At 48.3% G+C, this 19922-nt stretch overlaps 5 protein-coding genes across 5 annotated transcripts; 2 read left to right on the top strand and 3 right to left on the bottom strand.

Moving 5' to 3' along the window:
* Positions 1-4378: 4378 nt before the first annotated feature.
* ABOM_010095 (FAD-dependent oxidoreductase) lies at positions 4379-5029 on the top strand (the record flags this gene model as incomplete). Its single annotated transcript, XM_022537223.1, has 3 exons — positions 4379-4610; positions 4654-4681; positions 4735-5029. 3 exons carry the CDS (start codon positions 4379-4381, stop codon positions 5027-5029), a joined length of 555 nt encoding a protein of 184 aa, XP_022385163.1.
* Positions 5030-7065: 2036 nt separating this feature from the next.
* On the bottom strand, positions 7066-8672 carry ABOM_010094 (bZIP transcription factor; the record flags this gene model as incomplete). The annotated part of the gene is made up of 4 exons (XM_022537222.1): positions 7066-7211; positions 7269-8358; positions 8409-8610; positions 8659-8672. The coding sequence occupies 4 exons, from the start codon at positions 8670-8672 to the stop codon at positions 7066-7068; spliced, it is 1452 nt and encodes a 483-aa protein (XP_022385164.1).
* A 309-nt stretch (positions 8673-8981) lies between these two features.
* ABOM_010093 (uncharacterized protein) lies at positions 8982-10816 on the bottom strand (the record flags this gene model as incomplete). Its single annotated transcript, XM_022537221.1, has 3 exons — positions 8982-9239; positions 9292-9980; positions 10033-10816. The coding sequence occupies 3 exons, from the start codon at positions 10814-10816 to the stop codon at positions 8982-8984; spliced, it is 1731 nt and encodes a 576-aa protein (XP_022385161.1).
* Positions 10817-11714: 898 nt separating this feature from the next.
* On the bottom strand, positions 11715-13736 carry ABOM_010092 (DNA-directed DNA polymerase eta; the record flags this gene model as incomplete). Its single annotated transcript, XM_022537220.1, has 1 exon — positions 11715-13736. The coding sequence occupies one exon, from the start codon at positions 13734-13736 to the stop codon at positions 11715-11717; it is 2022 nt and encodes a 673-aa protein (XP_022385162.1).
* A 4735-nt stretch (positions 13737-18471) lies between these two features.
* Positions 18472-19375, top strand: ABOM_010091 (putative transcription factor RfeG; the record flags this gene model as incomplete). Its single annotated transcript, XM_022537219.1, has 3 exons — positions 18472-18597; positions 18728-18772; positions 18860-19375. The coding sequence occupies 3 exons, from the start codon at positions 18472-18474 to the stop codon at positions 19373-19375; spliced, it is 687 nt and encodes a 228-aa protein (XP_022385159.1).
* Positions 19376-19922: the final 547 nt, after the last annotated feature.

The raw sequence follows: 19922 nt of genomic DNA, 5'->3' as shown, positions 1-19922 counted from the left end.
GACAGCCAGCCACCCTCCCCCCTTCGGTACTTGACTCGGGAAACTCCTGTTTTGGATCTCGTACCTGATCGTCGTGAGGACGGTGGCGATGCCCGGGAGTGATTTGCCAGCCTTACGGTGTTGGTGTTTCGCTCTGCGACACAATCAACCGGCATTGAGGTCAATGATAGCGGAAGGGAGGTATATGAAGCAACAAAGGGGGCCAAATGTCGCGTCCTAATTCGGATTCGTAGATATGGAGAAATCATAGAAATAAGAACTCCCCTATCGCACGTCTGCTGTTAAACGTCACCTCTCAGCCGCAATCTGTCAGGTGCCCTGCTCCTGTTGTATCACGGTCCACGGCATGGCCCATCAGGGGCTGGATGCGCGGTACAGCTGTGGAATCTGCGTGCGGCTGTAGCTAGGAGTGCAACGGGGGTTGTGGGCATGGAGGATAGTGTTCTTATGTGGAAGGACTTTCTAAGGATTGGTTCTATGGTCGCTGGATAGCTTTGTTCGTGGTGTTTGGACCGTGGAGGGGCATACCGGAGTATATTTTTTGGATATGCATCGGTGGTGTAGATGTAGATGCGAGATATGCGGTAGAACGTATGTGTTTGCAGTGGCTTGCTTTCTGCATTAGTTGGATGGCGTGAGTTGAGAATATATCTTTCGACTGCAGAGCGGATGTATGTGTCAGGGATGTAAAGTGCGGTGTAGCGATCATGTATGCATCGGTGGGAGAGGGAATAAACGACACCTGGGAGGTAAATTCTTATAGGTCATTTTAGATATACTATATCATGCTGTGATACCGAGTTTATTTGCATGTTGCATTGAATCAGTGATATATAGAGTGGAATATCCAAGCTGGCACTGATAGGATTCATGGCCGCATTCGAAGTCCACCAATCTACTCCATATAACTGAATTCAAGCGCTGTACGGTAGTTATCCTACCCTGCTCTTTGCAACTCATAACTACAAGAGAGACCATGTTGATTGGACGGCGCTGACAACCCCAATTGATAAATCGAAGACAAAATCTCACGACATTCAAGCCCCAACTCCCACTTGATGACAATTGAAACGTTCCCTTTGAGCAAGTCCCAGGCTTTTGGTTAAGGAATGTAAGGCGGTTTACCGTGAGGTTGTGGTATATTTATTCACAGAATGGTCAGGGAAACAATGGTGGTGAAAATGATTCGAAGGAAGCAGAGAGGGTGGATATATCTTAATATGGCTCTCGATAGTAAAAGAAGTAAGTAATTATCTTTCTATTATCCAAAACCTGTCAGGATGAATTACTAACATTGACGGAGATATAGATCAAACTTGGAAGCAATCCTCGAATGCCCTAACCAAGGAGACACAAAACAAAAACAAATAACTCCATCACTACGCTCCCTACAGGATTTCCGACCAGTCCTGTTTCCTAATCCAATCCTCAACAGTAGGGATTTCGAAGTCCTCCGGCGTCATCCACTCCCGATAAGAAATCAGATTCTTCCCTGATGGGCATGCAACAAGAGCCTTTACAACTGTGCCAGTATCCTATTCGGCAGCAACAATAGGAAGTTGAACGTCGCCTTTCAATCCGCCAACAAATTGATACATTCCATTCTCGGCTTACAACAAAAACCATTAGCAATGAAAACTGTGACTACAATAGGTTCCCATCAAACCAACCTTCTTCGTCCTCAAGCACGAACCAAGAAAGTTCGACAAATTCCACTCAACCTGAACAACATTAGTCTTCTTCCAGAGCTCCGGATACGTCTCCCTCCCATAATCGACCGCATGAGCCTTGGTTTTGAAGTGTGACACCCGTGTATACTTACCCTTCGACCACTTCGACGCATCAGACAGGCTAGAGAAAACGAGTCTCTCCACCGTATCTATCTTAGCCGCAGCATCGAAAACGTTGTTGCCCTGCTGCATATCATACTCGTAGGCCCGTCCGATCTCCGACTGATCCCCCAATCTCGATATTCTAGACGATTGTCGCGAATGCGTTTCAGAAATCAGTTCCGCTGAAGACGGCCATTGCTCCTTGGAACGTTACTTCGAGCGAGGCAATGTCGTCTAGGCCTGCCTGTATGATTTCATCACCTTATGCATGGAGAGATTGGGCTCCTGCACTGGAAGTATTCCGGGTTAGACCGCGGATTCACCAGGTAGGGTCTGCGAGGACGCTCTTGATGACGGATCCGCCTTGGTTGCCAGTGGTACCGAGCACGACGAGGAGTCTGATAGAAGACATATTTTGGGGTGGGGGTTCGAGTTTCGGGGAACTTCTTGAGCTCTTTTCTGGCTGTATCCCTTGGAGGGGATTGAATTGCCCTTAAGTGTCCTGTTTCGTTGCGCTTTTCGGATTTCTAAACAACAGATTTAGTGTGCTTGTGCCCGTCGAAAGACATCGAACTCGGTTATCTTATTAATTGTAGTTGACGGCGATAGTTAGAGGTTATGGAGGTTTACTAATTGAATCTATACACATTGATTGCCATGAAAGCACACGAAGGATGTATGTCCGTCCAATCATGTTTTCATTTGCTTTGTAGCCATACTGGCGGTCTACCAACGGGATTATAACAGCCCCCCATCTAGTGACCCAAATCAAGCTTCAAATCCGGTATGTAGTTCACTCCCTCTCTGCCCTGAAACCACTCATTCCAGTCCACGCCTGCAGTACACTTCGCCCATTTACAGCATGGGTACAGTGTTGCAACGTATCTTGCCAAGACGCCATGATTCCTCCTACATTGATAGTGCCACCTCTGTGTGCACATTCAGACTGAGTATTAGTCAGGTGGATCTGAAGAAACTGGGGGCGCAAAAATTTATCCCACCGTCTCAGAGAGGTAGATCCAGGTGATACTCCGAGGGGTATGAATGCAGGATTAACATCTGGATCCGAAGTGAAGGTGCATCGATCAAGATATCTAGTTTGCTGGATTGCGCCGAATAGGGATATCCAGGCCATGTATTTGGTTCTTTGGGCATACCCCTAGGTTGGTCTCATTAGCATCGGTCGTAGCGGGATTGGAAAGAAAAGGCAGGGAGTGAGTGATGGCCCGTTTCTGAGAGTTCCCTTCCAGTGTTCACGGTTACCAGGTGGAAGTCTATTGGAGTTGATGCCGTGGGCCAGGACCCGAAGTGCATGGTTCCGGGTTGCAAGGAAGGGGCCGGTTCACGATACCGAAGCCCTATGTGGAGAGTATATTCCGTCTTTCTTGGTCATTGTATGGATCCGGGGTAGTCTGAGGGAGGGCTTCAAGTGAGGCATAAGGTAACAACTGGTTTAATTTATGCAGATAAAATGGCTTCTTATAGTTTCAAGGAATGAGTTATGGGGATGCGACTACCAAGGGCCTTGGTTCCTGGGAGGTTGACAATCACGTCCTATATAGTCACTTTTCGTCTCCCATGTTGCATGTCGAGGTATATTGGCCGCTGAAGCAGTGCCCATTTCTGTGCATCTACTACACACATGCAGTAGAAAAAAAAAACATACAACAGGAGGAATTCGCTGGTGGTCACCCACCCAACTACTAACCTCCCGGCGTGTGGCTTAAGTACGGCTGAGCGGACGGGAAGCCCTGTTCTCCACACCCTATGGTCGTATGTGCTAGACTACTCTCAGTAGTGGAATATATAGTATTTGAATCATAAAATGCTATCCAATACCTCCCGAGAGAACTTCCCCTAACAGATGGGAGTCTGTGATTGATGGTATGAGGTCAGGAACTAGCTGCTAGCTAGACATACCTTTTGAGAATGTCTCCCAGACGAGCGTAGCTTAGACGATTGGAAGTCAAACTGATAATGATGGCTTGAAGGAGTGCGTGATTTGGTCGCAAGGCTGAGTAGGGAGGTGCCTAGTAGATCAATAACGAAAGCTGTATGAGTCGATTATCGGACTTGAAAACTATATGACTCTCTGTCCTTGAAGTCCCGACTGAATGGATTATATGAATCTTCAAGGGCTGATCAGGCTTGGCAGTAATTTCTGTTATCAAGGACCAATGGAGGCGACGCCTCTTGCAAATTGCCAGCTTGCTTGGCACTATATAGATGGTGTCAACTGAGGCGATGGTAGATTACTACTAGTACTAGTTAGTTCGTCCGACCCACTGGAGTCTGATACCCTGATTGGGTCGATTATTGATCAACATGATAATTGCTTCGACTCTCTTAGAACAGATCATTCTATCACGATTACTTGATGCTGCGGGAATCTTGGATGGGAGATAGTAGAGCCTTGGGGGGATAGATAGTGCTTATAGCTTATCCTGATTTAGAGAAATTCTTCGTAATGTTATAAATACAAGGTCTTGGTTTCTTTCAATAGAGCACTGCAACCGTGGTCTTGCACTACCAATAGAGCCCTCGCCATGACTCCCAAGCCCTTCAAGGTCATCATCGCCGGTGGCAGCATTGCAGGTTTATCCCTGGCCCTAATGCTAGGGAAGAATGGCATCGACTTCCTAGTTCTCAAGGCTTACCCGAGCATCGCACCCCAAGTTGGTGCAAGTATTGGCCTCTTGCCAACCGTCCTACGCAGCCTTGACCAACTAGGATGCTATGAGTCGGTTATGGAGATGGCCGAATACTCAATGGATAAAAGTCATTTTCCGCGATTCTCGTGGAAGGCTAATTCGCAGTTTAGAGAACTTTAACCAGAATATGACTGGACGGTTTGTTGCTCATTCTGCCTTCGCTATGTCGCTTGAACTAATATTTTCCTTAGTCATGGCTACCCCATTGTCTTCTTTGAGCGCCGAATGTTGATTCATATTCTTTACGACAAGACCCAAGGCAAGTCAAAAGTGCTCACATCTCGGAGGGTCCAGACCGTCTATACAAGCCAGTCTCACGTTACGGTCACCACCACAGAGGGACAATCCTACAAGGGTGGCATTGTCGTCGGAGCAGATGGAATCCATTCGACGATACGGCGACAGATGTGGGAAGAAGCCAGGAAAATAGATCCATCCGAGGAAAACGGCATGCAGTCCCTCAACATCAAGGCCACTCCTGGCTGATAAGGACGCTGACATGTGGTGTTAAGCACTCCCGGCGGCATATGCATGCATATTTGGCAGTTCAGATGGAGCTCCTGGTATCAATAAGGGAACTCTAAGTTCTGTGTTTAATGAGAAGTTCTCGTACCTCATTCCCAGTGGGCCTGGAGAAAAAAACGCACTGGTTCCTGGTGAGAAACATTGGGAAAACATTGTACGGGCCAGATATTCCTCGATTCTCCAAACAAGAGGAGGAGACCTTAGCGAAGCAACATTGGGACGATCAAATCACTCCAACAGTGAGATTTTCGGATCTTTACAAGCAGAAGACCAACTCGGTGTACACCAGTTTGCCTGGGTACGTCTATAGAAGATGGTATTTCCAGAGAACCATGACCATTGGTGATATGTGCCATAAGGTGAGAAACCCAAATATTCTTTGATGTTCAAAGCAAGGCTCATGTCGAAATGCCGTAAACAGTTTGAGCCCTTGACTGGACAAGGGGGAAATTCAGCAGTTGAAACTGCCGCCGCTCTCACGAACCACATCGCGACTGCTCTGAAAAGCAACCCTCGCCTATCACTATCAACAATACACATCACATCTGCTTTTGAGGGAGTTCAACGTCAACGAGAAGAACGTGCATAGAGCTTAGTCAACACCGCTCAGGCTCAACAGCGTCTGGAGTGCCTGGAGACCCCGCTGTTGAAGCTAATGGCAAGATTTATCACTCCATACTATCCTGTTCAACTAATAAAGGAGAACTGGATTGCAACAGATTCTGCAGCTATGTCATTGAACATGATCCCTATACCAAGGAGGCCGCGAGAGATCCCTTTCTACGACGAGCTGTTTAGGGTTCCGGCAACCCGGGCCTGTGGACAGAATCTTCCAGTCTCTGGTAACCATCTTTCTACCTGTAGTTACAGGCCCTTCCAGACCAGAACAAGCATTATAGCTGCTCTACTTCTTGTCGTCCATGCTACCCGTGATCTCTATCTTCACGGTGGAGGGTTATCGGCCAAGGAACAAATGGACCCTTTTGTCAAGGTATAATAGATTGCATCAATATCCTATGTGCCCAATAAGACTGACGTTTATTCATTAGTCTAAGCGTGTGGGCCGTTCTATACCAGCTTCGTGGAATTGCATTGGTCGCCCCATTTTACTTCGTGGTAAACATGTTCATCACTAGGCGGTTATCCTATTTTTCATGGGTCACCAGGAGCTTGCCAGAGTCGACAGCTAAGGCCATTCTCTCCGCGGCAGCGGCTGAGTATATCCTCCCAACAATGCTTCTGTTTTCCCCAATTGGAGATGCCCAGACACGTCACGTCAATCAGTAGTAGCTGTGTGGCAACCAGCGCCAGTATTTGCCGTCTTGATGACTGAAGTCTTGTCCCGAGCCATCGAGTACATGGCTGAGGCAGACAGGCCAAACTTGATTCTCCGTCGGCAGATGAAAGGACCAATTCTGACCATCTGCGTGTTCTCTACACAGCAACAGGCACCATCGCTGCCTGTTTTCATATAACTTCGATCCTCAGCTGCCTGCTTTCGGAAAATCTCTCCCTCGCCCGTCTATTCTTCCCAGTGAACTCATTTGCACCCGTCGTAACTTTGGCAGAGGGAGCTTCCACATTTCTTCAAAATGGCTTCCTCCTTGTGACTATGTCGACCTTTCTGTGGTGCTGGTTTAGCGTCTGGGATCTTTACCGAGTCGGCATTTCCAATGTCTCCCCATTGCCAGCGTTTGCCGGGCTGCTTGCTGGATTGGTAGGAATTGGACCCGGCGCAACCGCGACAGCCATCTGGTTCTGGCGCGAACAGATAACGAGTCAAAAGGAATTCCGCCAGCGCAGTTAAAAATTTCGCTTGTCTCGCTGTGTCGTCCTAAAGGTGGGCATCGAATATAAAAAAGTAGTGGAGATGTTACTGTAAACAGATATCAACAAGAGATACAAGTTGGCCCTATCGCCTTCCATAGACCTGCTTTTTTCGCTGTCCGTTCATCATAGGATGATTGGTAATACATGGAGTTCTGTGGGTTACGCCATTAGTTTTGGACGTAGAACGCTTGTTCAGCATTCATTTGTGTGATTCCCAAATTAAATTGGTTTCCAACTAACATGCTGCCATACAAGGGTCTCAACATCAGAGCGACGAAACCCAGCAACGCAACCAAGACAGATACAGAGCCGACTTAGTTCTAGAGCAAAATTAGTAAGTTCCGCTTGAGCCAATGGCTGGTCAACATACTGTCAATAATTGTAGTTTCGTCCAGGACCATAACCACATTACTGGAGGTAGTCTGGCTAGGGATATTCAAATCAGATGACCCAATGATGTCGCCACTTGGGAGTAACAATCCAGGCCTCGTGCTTGGATTGCTGTTCGTACGTGATGAGGAAGTGACAAAGGCTCCGTAGCACTCCTCAGTTTTGATGCCCTGTTCCATCAAGAACCCTTCCATATCGCTGATATCAAACCATTCTTCATCGCTGGGAATCTCCAACACGCCATTTGTCTCACGGAAGCGATGAAGGTTCTGAGAACGAGAGTCCTGTCTCGCGGAGGGAAAATGCGTCCCTGCTCCACCGAGACTAATAAAAGGAAACCGACGGTCACGGACCGGGTTGCATGATTCCATCCCGAGTACCTTCTCAAAATAGAGTCGGATTTGCTCTCGTGGAACGGTTTGCAATAATAGCCCAAATTGCGGCTGCATCTCCTCGTCTGTCAGTGTGTCATTGCACACGAGCCGATGTCCATTTTCTGCGCAGGTACGATAAAGTCTCTCTGTGAATGTTGAAGCCGTGTATTCTATGGCGTGATCCTCACGGTCTATAGAAGATGTCACACGAATGCAAGCGTTGGGTTCATGAGCCGTAGATGCAACCGGCGGCAAAAAGCCGTTGGATGAGCCCAAAAAGCGCCGCCAAAAATCAGACGAGAATGCCTTTTCTTTCGTCCACGTCGGGACACTAATGTTTTCTTTATCGACCTGGCAAGGGCCCGACGACGACGGTCTATCGCTGGAGCTTTGCTGGGGTCTCTGACTTTGGGTAGCTGAACTGCGTTTTTTGCCTTCATTGGGCAGCACACGTGAGTCGGTCCTTTCTAATTGGAAGCAAATCTCATTTTGGAAAAGCTTCACAGCCTGGAACAGCTGAGCATGGGACATCTGAGCACCTGGCTTGATAACTTGATTGTCGAATGAGTCCATGATCTGAGCAAGTTGTCCGAATGCATCTTCTAGTCTAGCAACACGAGACTTTAATGAGGCAAGTAGCAACTGTTGCCGGGACCGATAGGCCCGTTGGGCTTCTCGAAGCTGCGTCCGTCGTACCTACGCCAACTATGAGAAAGGGGCCAAGAAGCGAGAACTATACCGCTCACCGTGTCCGGCGCCGCGGTCGGCACTTGACGAGGCCGGCCTCTATTTCTCGATGACTCTCCATCAGCAGTGGACATTGCTGTCAATAGCGCCTTGAAAGCTTCTGTCTGTTCGTAATTAACGATTCTGGTTGGTTGGTTCGTCGTCGATTGACGCGCTTGGGTTGAAACTTTCACCTTCAAAGGCGACCGAGGGCTTGGCAGCCTAGATCGATCAGTAATCATTTGATGCACGTGTCTGCTCTACCCATACTTAATATCATCCATTATAGGAATATGATGTGCTGGGCTACAGTGTGCTCTACAAAGGCTCACGACATATAATCTACGTTGAGATTAGTCTGCTAGCTTGAGCAAATATAGTCCTGCTCAGAGAAATGTGATATGGGCTCAAGATCTCATATGTTTTCATAAATCATGTCTCGTGGGTCTCCTCGAAGGCAGAATAACAATATCTAAATACTTGTTCCAGCAAATTTAGAGTAGTATCTGTCTTATCGTTCAATCATGATAGCTGTAGATCAAGGAAATTCAAGGCAAGACTTGCCATTTTAAAACACGCTCCAGTTAAGTATATCACCACCTTCCCGAGCGAGGCCTCCCACGTCTGTCATCAAGCAGCTCACGTTGCTTCATCCGTCGCTCTTCACGGGGCCGGAATGGGGGAGACATCGGCCTATCCAACATCAAGGGCGGCTCCCCTGGCATTGCCGCTGGTGGGACTGGAGGCGCTGGGGGGGGCATAGAACTCCGTTCACGGTGAATCTCTTGGATTCGTCGACGACGTGCGCGGCGAATATCTTCCGACAAGTCAACTAGAGCAGAAACATCTTCCTGTACGAAGGTGTTAATGGTAAGTTTCCTAGTGGGAAAGATATTCACTCACGAATTGAAGGTATGAAAACACGTAATAGGAAGATACTGTCTCTTCGTATTCATACCCAGATCGTTCAATTGCTTCCTTCACTACAAGATCCTTGGTGATCTCCGTCCAGAGCCCATTTCGTTGATCTTTCATACCAATATATCGCCGCCCTACTTTGCCCCGTGCAAAATCCGGGTCACTTTCCGAATGCCTTTCTTCACTTACAGTAAACTTGGGCTTTTTGTCCTTAAGGACTGGCTCTCTGGGTCCGTGAGCAATTTCATCTAGCAAAGCATCCCGCTCTGTCTTGGGGGCTGCAGAGATAATCGCCCAATCGTCTCCGGTCATTTTAGGGGTGGTTTCCCGTATAGACCTCTCGAGCTCACGAGATCTGCCATAGACCTCTTCTACTACATCGTGCTCGTCGAACATTTGCCCACCACCTGGCATTACTTCATGGACGGATATTTCCTTCTCACGTTCAATAGACCTTGGTCGAGATTGGGGAATCGGATATTCTTCCTGCCTTTGCCGAAGAAAAGGCTCCGGAGGTGGGCCGCGTATTATATTTGGAAGCTCTGGCCCAGCACGTTCCTCGACGAGTATCTCTTCATGAGAGGCTGGTCTCAACTTTTCCCTCTTGGGCTTCTCAAAACTGACTTCGGGGCTAGGTGCACGCGGGGGACGAGGTGGACGGGGGTTATCATAACCTAACAGTGGGTCAATCATCATGCTACCGTCTAGGTCAGGTAACAAGCTCACCCTCTGGGTCATGTACATGTCGCTTCGGTGGGCTTCGGTGTATAGGCGCCCGAGCGAGAGAAACATCCGCAGAGTCTTCTGATTCGGGGGATGACGTGCTGTCATCGTCTTCATGGAGACCAAATTTTCTTGGAGGTCTTCGCTGCCTGCTTCGTCGGACCAAGATATCATTTTCTTCCTCTTCATAATCATCCTCCTCGACGTCTGTGTTAGGGCCTGACTCAGGTCGTAGCCGTGACGGTGCGTGATAATGAGGGCCACTGCGGGGTTTTCTGTGCTCATGCTTCATTTCATCGATACTGGGTGGTAACTCCCGTTCATATTCCGAACGACGACTTCTGGGTTTCGAGAGCTCATCGCGTACGTCGCCGCGGCGCGGCGCGGGTCGTCTCTTCGGGATGATAGGAACTTCGTCTTCGGACTCGCTTCCCGTCATCCCCCTTGTCAACTCTTCATCTTGGGAGACATATTCTTCTTCTTCCTCCACGACTTCTCTTCGATGTGGTCGACGACGTTTGAAAGTGTCATCCCTAACCTTCCGGAGCTCTCTCGATGTCTCACGAGGGGGTTCGCGGATCAATTCAGGCCCTGCATTGTCTCGAATGCGAAGACGATCAAACTCCTCGACTAGCGGGGGACTAGGAGCTCGAGGCTGTTCGTAGATTGCTTCCTCCTTGTAATGGCGTCCGCCTCGCGGTCGGTGTTGGTGTTTACGATGATAATGGTCCCGTTCAACTTCGTACATGTCCTCGTCGTACTCACGGGCACGATATCGCCGGGGCATGGTGTAACCCAATAATCGAATATCAAACAAGACGAATTACCCAAGTTGACCGTAACGAAAAATTAGAAGTGGAGCTAATTGGTCTTTATCGGGTGCCTTCATTGGACATTTCTGCTACACCCGTCCTGTGAGGGGCACCTCGTGCAGAGTGAATAAGTGATTGTAGACACTCGGAATCCTCTGTTGATTCTCAGGAATAGAGATTCTCTGATATCGGGCGTAGGAAATTAATCCGTGAGACACGTGCACTGTTATGGTAGGCGAGAGCGAAATCGCTGAAACGTCAAATCATAATGGCTGTCCGTTGGAATTGAAATTCGACCCCGCGGCTGAGTTTGCTGATGTCACCGCTGCACAACGGGACCTAAAAAGTGCCAAACCACCAATAGCTTCTCTTGTCGCTCATTTGGATTGCTATGCATCTTCATTTCCAACCCGTTATGATCGTCTACTAGCTCGTCGATTTCGAAAGAGCTTAAATCCGATAGCTATATTAAGTCCTTTGGCTTTAATTCTCCCTTAAGTTAAAATTGACACTCGAACCATGGTTGAGATTACAACTAGCCATGAGCTCCAATATTCTTTATCGATCGGAATCTGCTGGCCGTTCCCTTGATTGGTCGGGGGGAACTCGCGACGTCAAGGACTTATGAACACAGCGGTTTTCTATGATGCGTTTCACATAGCTTACAATGTAATATTGCACAATGAGGTCGGTTGAGATCAGCAAGAGGGAGAGGAAGGAAGGAGAGACCTCTTCGTTTCTCCTGGTGCACCGAATGCATATGAACATCAAGAAACATCTCCTCTATTGGGTTTGCTTGAATGAGTAAAATTGTTTCTTTGTCCCGGTCGGCATGGATGTTTGATTATCGCGAGGATTTCAAGTCCAGCAATACTATCCGAAAGCGAGACGTGTCTGCCCTTTCTCAGGCTTGCCCCGGCTGTTACGACCTGGCCTACCACGGGCGCTGGAAGATCCCGTATTACTGGACGGGCGTGCTGTCTGCTGGGATCTCATGGCTTCTTGTCTGTCTTGTCTTTCCAGCTCCTTGGCAAAATGCCAATCGTCGTGTTCATCCCTTTCAGCTTCCGGTAGCGGTTTTTCGCAACGTCTACAAGTATAGAATCCCGATGCAACTTCTGTTGTTTCAGGATTACACGAGGCCTCCGATAGAAATATATTCTCTCTGTTGCCTTCCAGACTAGTCGCTGGCGTCTCCAATAGGGCCTCGCTTGGCTGAGGCTTCGTGGTGGCCCCGGGAGGCTGATTGAAGAAGCGTTTTATACCATCGTCTTCAACTTTCCTCCGTTTCTCACTCGGCTGTAACATTTCGGGCAAGTCCTCCGTAAGGCGGTCCTTTGCAAGGTGGCCGATACTTTTGGCTTGATCTCCTCGGAGTAGAAACGAATCTATTGCTTTATTGTTGCTAACCCCATCCTCAAATCCACCGACACTCATTGACAAGTTTGCACAAGGCCAGGCGCGTCCGTCGCCGATGATCTGTCGAAGCAATGTCCTCCCAACATCGAACAGTGACGTCTCGTCGATCGGTGTCGACCCAGGAATGGGGCTTTGACGAGAGCGAACTTGTGCACCTTGCCTATGATGCAAGGCGAGGGTTTTTGGACGGCGTCGGTGCTCAAGTACACCATCTTCCATGAGACGGCCATAGATGTCGGCGGCAAAGATCCGCAACCACCTTTCTGCCTGCTCGATGGAGTTGATATTCGGTCTGAACGACTTGGCGGAGAGCATAGACTTTATCTGCGTCCTGGGGTTGACTTCACTCTTATCCTCGCCGCGGATGATTCCATAGAGCCAACTAGCAGTATCGTCATCCAGGTTGGCCCGGAACTGCTCCAGCGTAACCTGTAAAAGATCACTAACATGTTCCGTCCCAAACAGAGCCGTGACCTGATCACCCAGCTTACCCCCAAGCATTCGTATCTTGGTAAACTTAAAGCCCCCAAGAAAGTTCTGGATAGCACGATTGCGTACAATGGTCTGTTTGTTGGGTTTATTGCTAGAACTCCCCAACTTTGCCATCATCTTGTTTTTCGCTATACCTGCGGAGCACGTATAACTCAGCTTATCCCAGACTGCCGTGCGAACCGCTCGGACAATCTCTGACCCAATAAGCATCGCCACATCATCCCAATCAGGATCATCCACCTCGGTCTCGTTCTCGTCTAGGCCCACTAGACAATCGCCCTGGCTCCATTCCAGTGCCGTTGTAGGGGGGCGAGGTAACGATGCGATACGATCATCGTCATCCGGCCCATTCCATAGTTCCGGATACCGTTGAAGCAGGACACCATAAACCAGCGGGGATAAATCAATGAAAACTTCGTCGACACTAGCTTTCTCAACACTAGCTTGTTGTATTTGAGCGTGAGAACCCAGCCCCCGTTCCTCATCAACCAAGTCCATATACCATCTCGACAATTCCTCCTTCATTGTTTTCAGGATCTTGCGCGATTCCGCCCGATACGGATCCAAGCACACTTTATCCGTGTGAATACGGTTGAAGGAATCCTCCCTGTACGCCCATTTCCCGCCCTCACCTTCTCGAAAAGTCGCAACATGCTGTAGAACAATCTCCGGACAAAGCTTCCGGGCTTCCTTCGCGGAAATCATCCTCGTTATGCCGAACGCCCGAGCAGGGTAGTTGATCGCGATCAGCGAGTCCCACTGGCGTACAGCGAGGGGTATCTCCCGCGGCGTCTGAAGACGCACCATCTCACATTGTGCGTAGAACGCATCCAAATCGACATGAGCAATTACTCGGAGCGGAGAAGCCGTCGAACTCTGGCGAAGGAGCTGCAGTTGGCGATAGGTGTACCGGGAATGGTTCTTCACAGGGTGGCTCGGGGAGGAGGGCGATGCGACGAACGGGTCTGGGGACGAGCGCGACATGTCGATATCGATGATTCTAGCGTCATGCTGGCTTTATGGATGAAACGTGAAAAATCGGGGCTGTGGCATCCCGATTTGTGAACGCTTGGAGTCTCTGGTGTCAGAACCATCTCTGTCGAGAATGAAGATCATCGCCTAGAATCGGACTCATCCGCCAACCGCATAGGCAGCCAATTAGAAGCCGGTAGTTAGTACCAATGTGGGTTAGCGTTCGATTCGGCATGACCCACACGAGGTATTCAATGCCTTGTTCTTATGTTCATCAAAGACTTGCGGAGTAAATGTACATAATCAAAGTGACGATATCTCGGTGGAGAGGAGCACTAGACCTGGTACTACATGGTCTTTTTCATGGTTGTGACTCAGGCTAGGCTTTGAAGCTCCTCTCAATTAAGTGTCAATCTAGAACGAACGCCTAGAGAGCTTGCAACTCTATGATATATATAGTATTTTCTTCCAACCTCCAGAGGGTGAAACCACATACCATAAATATAAATCTGAATACTTCGGAGAGGATACCATGAAGAGCCTATTCACTACACTAGACCTAGCAGTACATTTAACCCCATATCATTAAATGCTAGTAGTACTCATGTCACATAATCTGCCTAGATCATAGAGGTTAGAGGTGTCGGTACACTATATGGCTTATTGTATCTTTGTCCTTCTCTTTCTCTCTTTCTCTTTTTTTTCTGGCTATCAAGGTAGTGAAAAATGACGAGCTTATCAAGTGACAGCTTGCAAAAATTTGCACTTCTGATGGCCTGTGTGTTTAAGGCCTTTGCGCTCCTGCTTGCTTCACTATCTGCGACCCAAGATGACGGGTTTGGGGATAATCCGGCAACATTTCGACTGGATGGGTAAACAAAGAATGGTACAATAAGATAGTCAGCAACTTCCGAAACCTGAAATTCAATTACCCGATGAAAATCCCGATTATATGGAACATGCACTTTCTTGTTGCGCAAAGGCTTCGAGGCTACAGTGCGATCGGGCAATCCAGGTTAACGCGTAGCTTATGTGGCCTTGTAGGTGGAAATCTGTCTCTTCTCTTTAAATATCTTATGGTTCATATCGTGCTTTAGCATTTTTATCCCGAAAAGATCAAAAGATATTACGGAGGTGACTTGGGCCTAAGGTATGACTTCCTGTACCACAACCCCTAATCGCAACAGCCCTACTGGGCCCAGGTCATTTCGCGAGAAGGAATAAAAGGGTGTCACTTGTCCATATTCACACAAGGTTTCGCCCTTCCTGACCATATGACTTGACGTTGCTGCAACGTGGTCGAAGCGAAAATTATTTGATTTGGTGGCATACCAGGCCCGACAATGCAATGGATCAGTTGACTCTGGAAACAATCCATGGACTTCAAAAAATAAAAGCGATCATAACAACAGAAAGTTGGATATCGGTCGATAAACTGATTTACTTGAGTTTGCCATCGCGAGTACGGAGTACATCTGGAATTTAATGTGACGGAGTCGCAATGATATCATCACGCATGAGTCCTAGAAACTTTCATTCTATTGGCACTAGAACCTGTCTCGAGGCAAAGGTAGCACTCCGCATGCACCATGATAGCCAGTCCATGGAAGGTCAATCGTATGTTCCGAAACGAGAAAAGACTTTCGGGGCGTCCGCGGTCTCTAATACATTATCGAGTCAATTCGAGACTTTCCAATGGTCTTAGTCTGGATTTTGTGCTCCGCGAACTATATTAGCTAGCAATGCAGGCGGCAGCCGTAGCCTCTCTTCATCTATCCTCAGATTGATGATCTCCCGGTGAGGCAAGATGGAAGGCACTCAATGAATGGAATACTGTCCTAATCAGCGCCATTCGGATCTAGGTACCTGCTCTCTAGCGAGGCAACTAGGTTAGATGCAGCTACTGTACCGAAGGCGCCCCCGTGCAGCAGCGGAAGGACACCTGGATAGATGTCATTCGGGCATCAACGGATAGGATCCACCCTCTGGGACTCACCGCTGCATATAACTAACGTCGAGGTGGATTAGGGAATCAGCATGTGAGGGCTAAGGGGATAACGTGATCCCCGAGAGGGCCTGATTTGACTCGTCCAGAAGATCTTCCACTAGATTTTGAAAGTTCGACGAAATACCTCAATCTTGATGGCTATAGGTGAGCCTCTGATCCAGTCCCCACACCCTAGTGAAGGGGGAGGAGAGGAGAGAGACCTGGGGGGGATGGAAGGCTGGGCTTCCGATCAGACGGATAGTATCCGTACTCCAAGTCTCCAACCTGCAGAAGCAGGCGGTGGCGAGATTGTTGAGAAGAGAAAGGGAGGGAGCCGATCATGCAGCTGGCCAGAAATGGCTATAGCACTGGTCATGGTACCGTGAACCGCAGGCAATGGTGGTGTGTGAATAATAGTCCACCTCGTTAGTGATGCAAGGCTGGCTTCATTATCTTGGTTCACTGTTGATAATTTCGAGGTTCTAGTCATTAGTCACCCTCTCGATACGTTGAACCAGAAGAAGACTGGAATCCTCCACTCCGGGTAGCGGGTCGGGCGGCTCGAGCCTTGGATCGAGAAATGGTTTTACGGCGGAGCGGTTGACAGGGCCAGTATGGAGAAGAGAGTGGATGAACTAGTTCGTAGTACGCACTGTAGTGTCAGCGTAGTATGCCTTAGTGTCAGCGGTCAGAACGAATGAGTGCCCAAAGCCCGCCACGCATTCCTGCCCAACAACATCGTCAATTCTCTTTCTGACTGGCTGACAGCTTTGTCGGCAACGGCAAACCTTGACTGGTCGCTCAGGTACATGGATTGGACGCCCAGGGTTTGTTTTTTAGGCGCCTTCTCGTGTCAGTCACAATGAGCTTTGAGTGGCAAGTTCCCCGAAACACTGTCTTTCAGGATCTACAAACTGAGTTTGATGGCTGATGTTGCAGTCTGCAGAAGAGACGAACAGGAATGGAAAAAAAAAAAATAGAAAGAAAAGAGAAAAGAGAAGAGGAACATGCTCTGTGTCACTCAATAATAAGATGAGAATATACCCGGTTCTTCCATGGCAAGAAACCACTGACTTTTGGAAGTTATTCATGGAAAGTCGTAGTGGTACTACCGTCTTCCTTGCTGCGTACGTCTCCTGCTGTCTTACTTGAGCAGTTATGAAAGCCATGGAAGAGACACCACCCCTGGATTGGTTAATTCTACTCCATAGTTCAGTTTATGTTGTGACTTAATGTTTCTTTTTTAATATGTCGAGTGTTATTGACTCATTTTGCCTCACCATTAAAAAAAAAATGAAGCAATAAGTCATGTCATTGCGTGGTGGAGAGAAAAGAGAGACAAGAAACAAGTGGGTGAGGCTGGCGCAGGCTGAGAAAAAGTGCTCTTGATGGACGGTCTCGGTTCAGCTTACCACTTACCCATGGTTCCTTCGATGGGTCCAAAAATCTGATGAATTGGAAGCCTACTGATCCAGTAGGTAAACAACAGATTCATTAACTATATGATCACCGTTGGAAGGATACTCCGTAATGGTCGAGCTCAAAATAATCATGACCGGAGAACACCAGAGAAATAGGGAAAAAAAAAGAAAAAAAAAGGAATAAAACTTTACTCCAGAGAAACTCTTCAATTCAAATAATATTATAATTCTGGATTTAAATCTTTAGTTTATAAAAAAAATTCTCCCCCTCTTCTCACCCAATAAACGAATAAGCACACGGCTAGGGACAGGAAAATCATTCAGATTTCCAAGCCCTATTCGCCCAAGCCGTCCTTCAACCACTTCGAATGTTCTGCTGAAGGGAAGAGTGGAGTCAATCGTGGCACCAGACAGAAGGCCAGCAGCAGCCCAAAACCGGCCCAACAGCCCAAATAGCCAACCGCGCGGCGTTCAGTCCATTTTGCATTCAGTCCAATCCCAGCACAAACAAACCCACAACCGTCTTTTCTTTTCCCTCCCCACCCTCCACTTTCGCCTTCTTATCTCCCCGTGCGCCTGTCTGTCCTTTTTTCTACCGTCGCTCCCTCTCTCTTCTTCCTCTTTTCCTTTTTTCCTTTTTCCCTTTCCCTAATTCAAGCCCACCCCTGGCATCTCCCCGCCAGCTCGAAGGAAAAAAGAGCCAAAAGTATACAGGAGTGCTTGGAAAGAGAAAAAGGAAGAGAGTCATCATCAGCGACGGAGTGCCCCCACTTAGGATCGGCCCCCTTATCCCCTCACCTGAAACCCTTGTCTCTTCGCTTGTTCTCAAGTTCGCTTTCTTTTCATTTACTCTTACAACAACTCATCCTACACCCATCCTCTCGACTCTCTGGTCCTGTCGTTGCCGTTCGGATACTCAACCTGAGGAGACTAAGAATCCCATCTTGGCCCCCAGTCTTTCACACAACTACTGTGGGCAATAACTGTCACCTGGATTTCTTTCTTTACTCTCTCAACTGGTGAAATATCCAAGAGAGATCAGTCTTGTGGACTCGCTTGCCCTTAACACCTTGTTCTCTGCATCGTGGGTGTTTTTGTCAAAAAGTTCCGGTTTAGCCTTGATTATCATCAGCCTTGGAGTTACCTGGACGCACTCTGTTATTAGAGCTGTACTTCTGCTGTTTCTGCTTCCAAAACAACCCCCCTCCCAAAGGACATCATCTCCCATCACTGGACCTTTTTCAACTCCATAACCTCTCCGGATTCCCTGGATCTCCTGGTGCCCATTTGGATCCCTTGGCTTATAGTACCTTAATACTGGACCTATTCCCTGGACAAAATGACTGGACGCCTTGGATATGAAGGACGCCCGGAGCGTCAGAACGAGTATTTTATTCCCGGTGATGGAATCAGCCGGGAAGTGATCCAAGCAGACATATGCCGTTACCTTGGAAATGATGCTCTCGTAAGACCTGGAAACCACCAAGTGTGTCTCCCGATATTTCCTTAAAAATGACTACCGAGAATCGAATCGGTCCAGCAATGGCAAATGAGCCATTCGTTGTAACCCTGTTACTGACTGGATGTGAAAACAGGGCCGCCAGGGCTACTTTATCCGTGCTTATAGAAACCTCACCTCAGTAAGTGGAACGATGCGGAGCTGAACCTTGGTCTTCTCCCCTTCTCTTGAGTGAAATATTGATAACTGACCGGGCATCGTATTGTAGGAAATGATTGCTGATCTCAAAGCTGACTCTGCTCGGTGGGAGGCAGATGTGCTCCGTCGCGCTGACCAAGGCTATCCACGAGGTAGTTACATTCAAGACTACAGTGTGTCTCAACCACCACCTAACATGGTTCCAGCAACCTATGCATCTTCCTCAATTCATGAAGGGCGACAGCAGCCGGGTCCATCTCCTCCACCTGCCTACACTGCACCACCTCCCCAGCAATATGTGGATCCTTACACTCAACCCGCTTACGGGCAGACACAGAGTCCCCCTTATCCAACTTCTTCTTCATATCCTGCAAACCACTCACCCTTTGGATCTGGCCAGACGTATCCTCCCCCGCAGGTTCCTTATTCTGCACCCAGCCAACCCCCAGTGTCTGCGACATGCACCAAACATATACATACACCAGCGCCGCTGGTTATGGCTACGAAAATGGGAGAAATAACCCAAGGTACCCTGGGCCTGGTTATGAAACAGAATCGGACTATTCCCCTGTTACGTCCGGAATAGCTTACCCTGCTACCACCGCCCCAGACCCGCGGATAGGAGGAATGGATCCCAGATATACCCCGGAGTCGGCATACTCGGACCGCAGTAGGCCACAGCCAACAAGGGAAAGAGATCCAGCCCGCCGGCGGTAGAAAGGATGCTTTTCCCTTTTATTTGTCTATGAATCCCAGGGGTGTAGCTTCAATTCAACCTTTTGTCTCGGGAGACCATCGCCTTGGGAGTATAAAAATCTGCGCAATCCTTTTTTCAAACTTCCGCCCCCACCTCCAGCATCTATACGGATTAGATGCCTTTCTTCTTGACCTATGAAACACTAGGTCAAAAACATGATGATTAAGCTATTGAGGCCAAATTGCAGTATATTTGGAGCCATACCTTAGGAAACCCGGATCTCGTGTTTGACCTGGATGCCAATCAAGTTATCCTTGGTTGTTGTGTTTTTTTTTTCTTTGCTCATGAGACGTCTCCATCGACGTTGGCTGGTCGTTACTTGTTTCTTTTCTTATCCTTTCCCTGCTTGACCTGGCTATTGCTACCGTTAAAAGGG

The sequence above is a fragment of the Aspergillus bombycis genome (genome assembly GCF_001792695.1).
Source record: "Aspergillus bombycis strain NRRL26010 chromosome Unknown contig00111, whole genome shotgun sequence".
Classification (NCBI taxonomy): Eukaryota; Fungi; Ascomycota; class Eurotiomycetes; order Eurotiales; family Aspergillaceae; genus Aspergillus; species Aspergillus bombycis.
The sequence above is the reverse complement of the archived record's forward strand: the minus strand, read 5'-3'. Positions and strand labels throughout refer to the sequence as shown.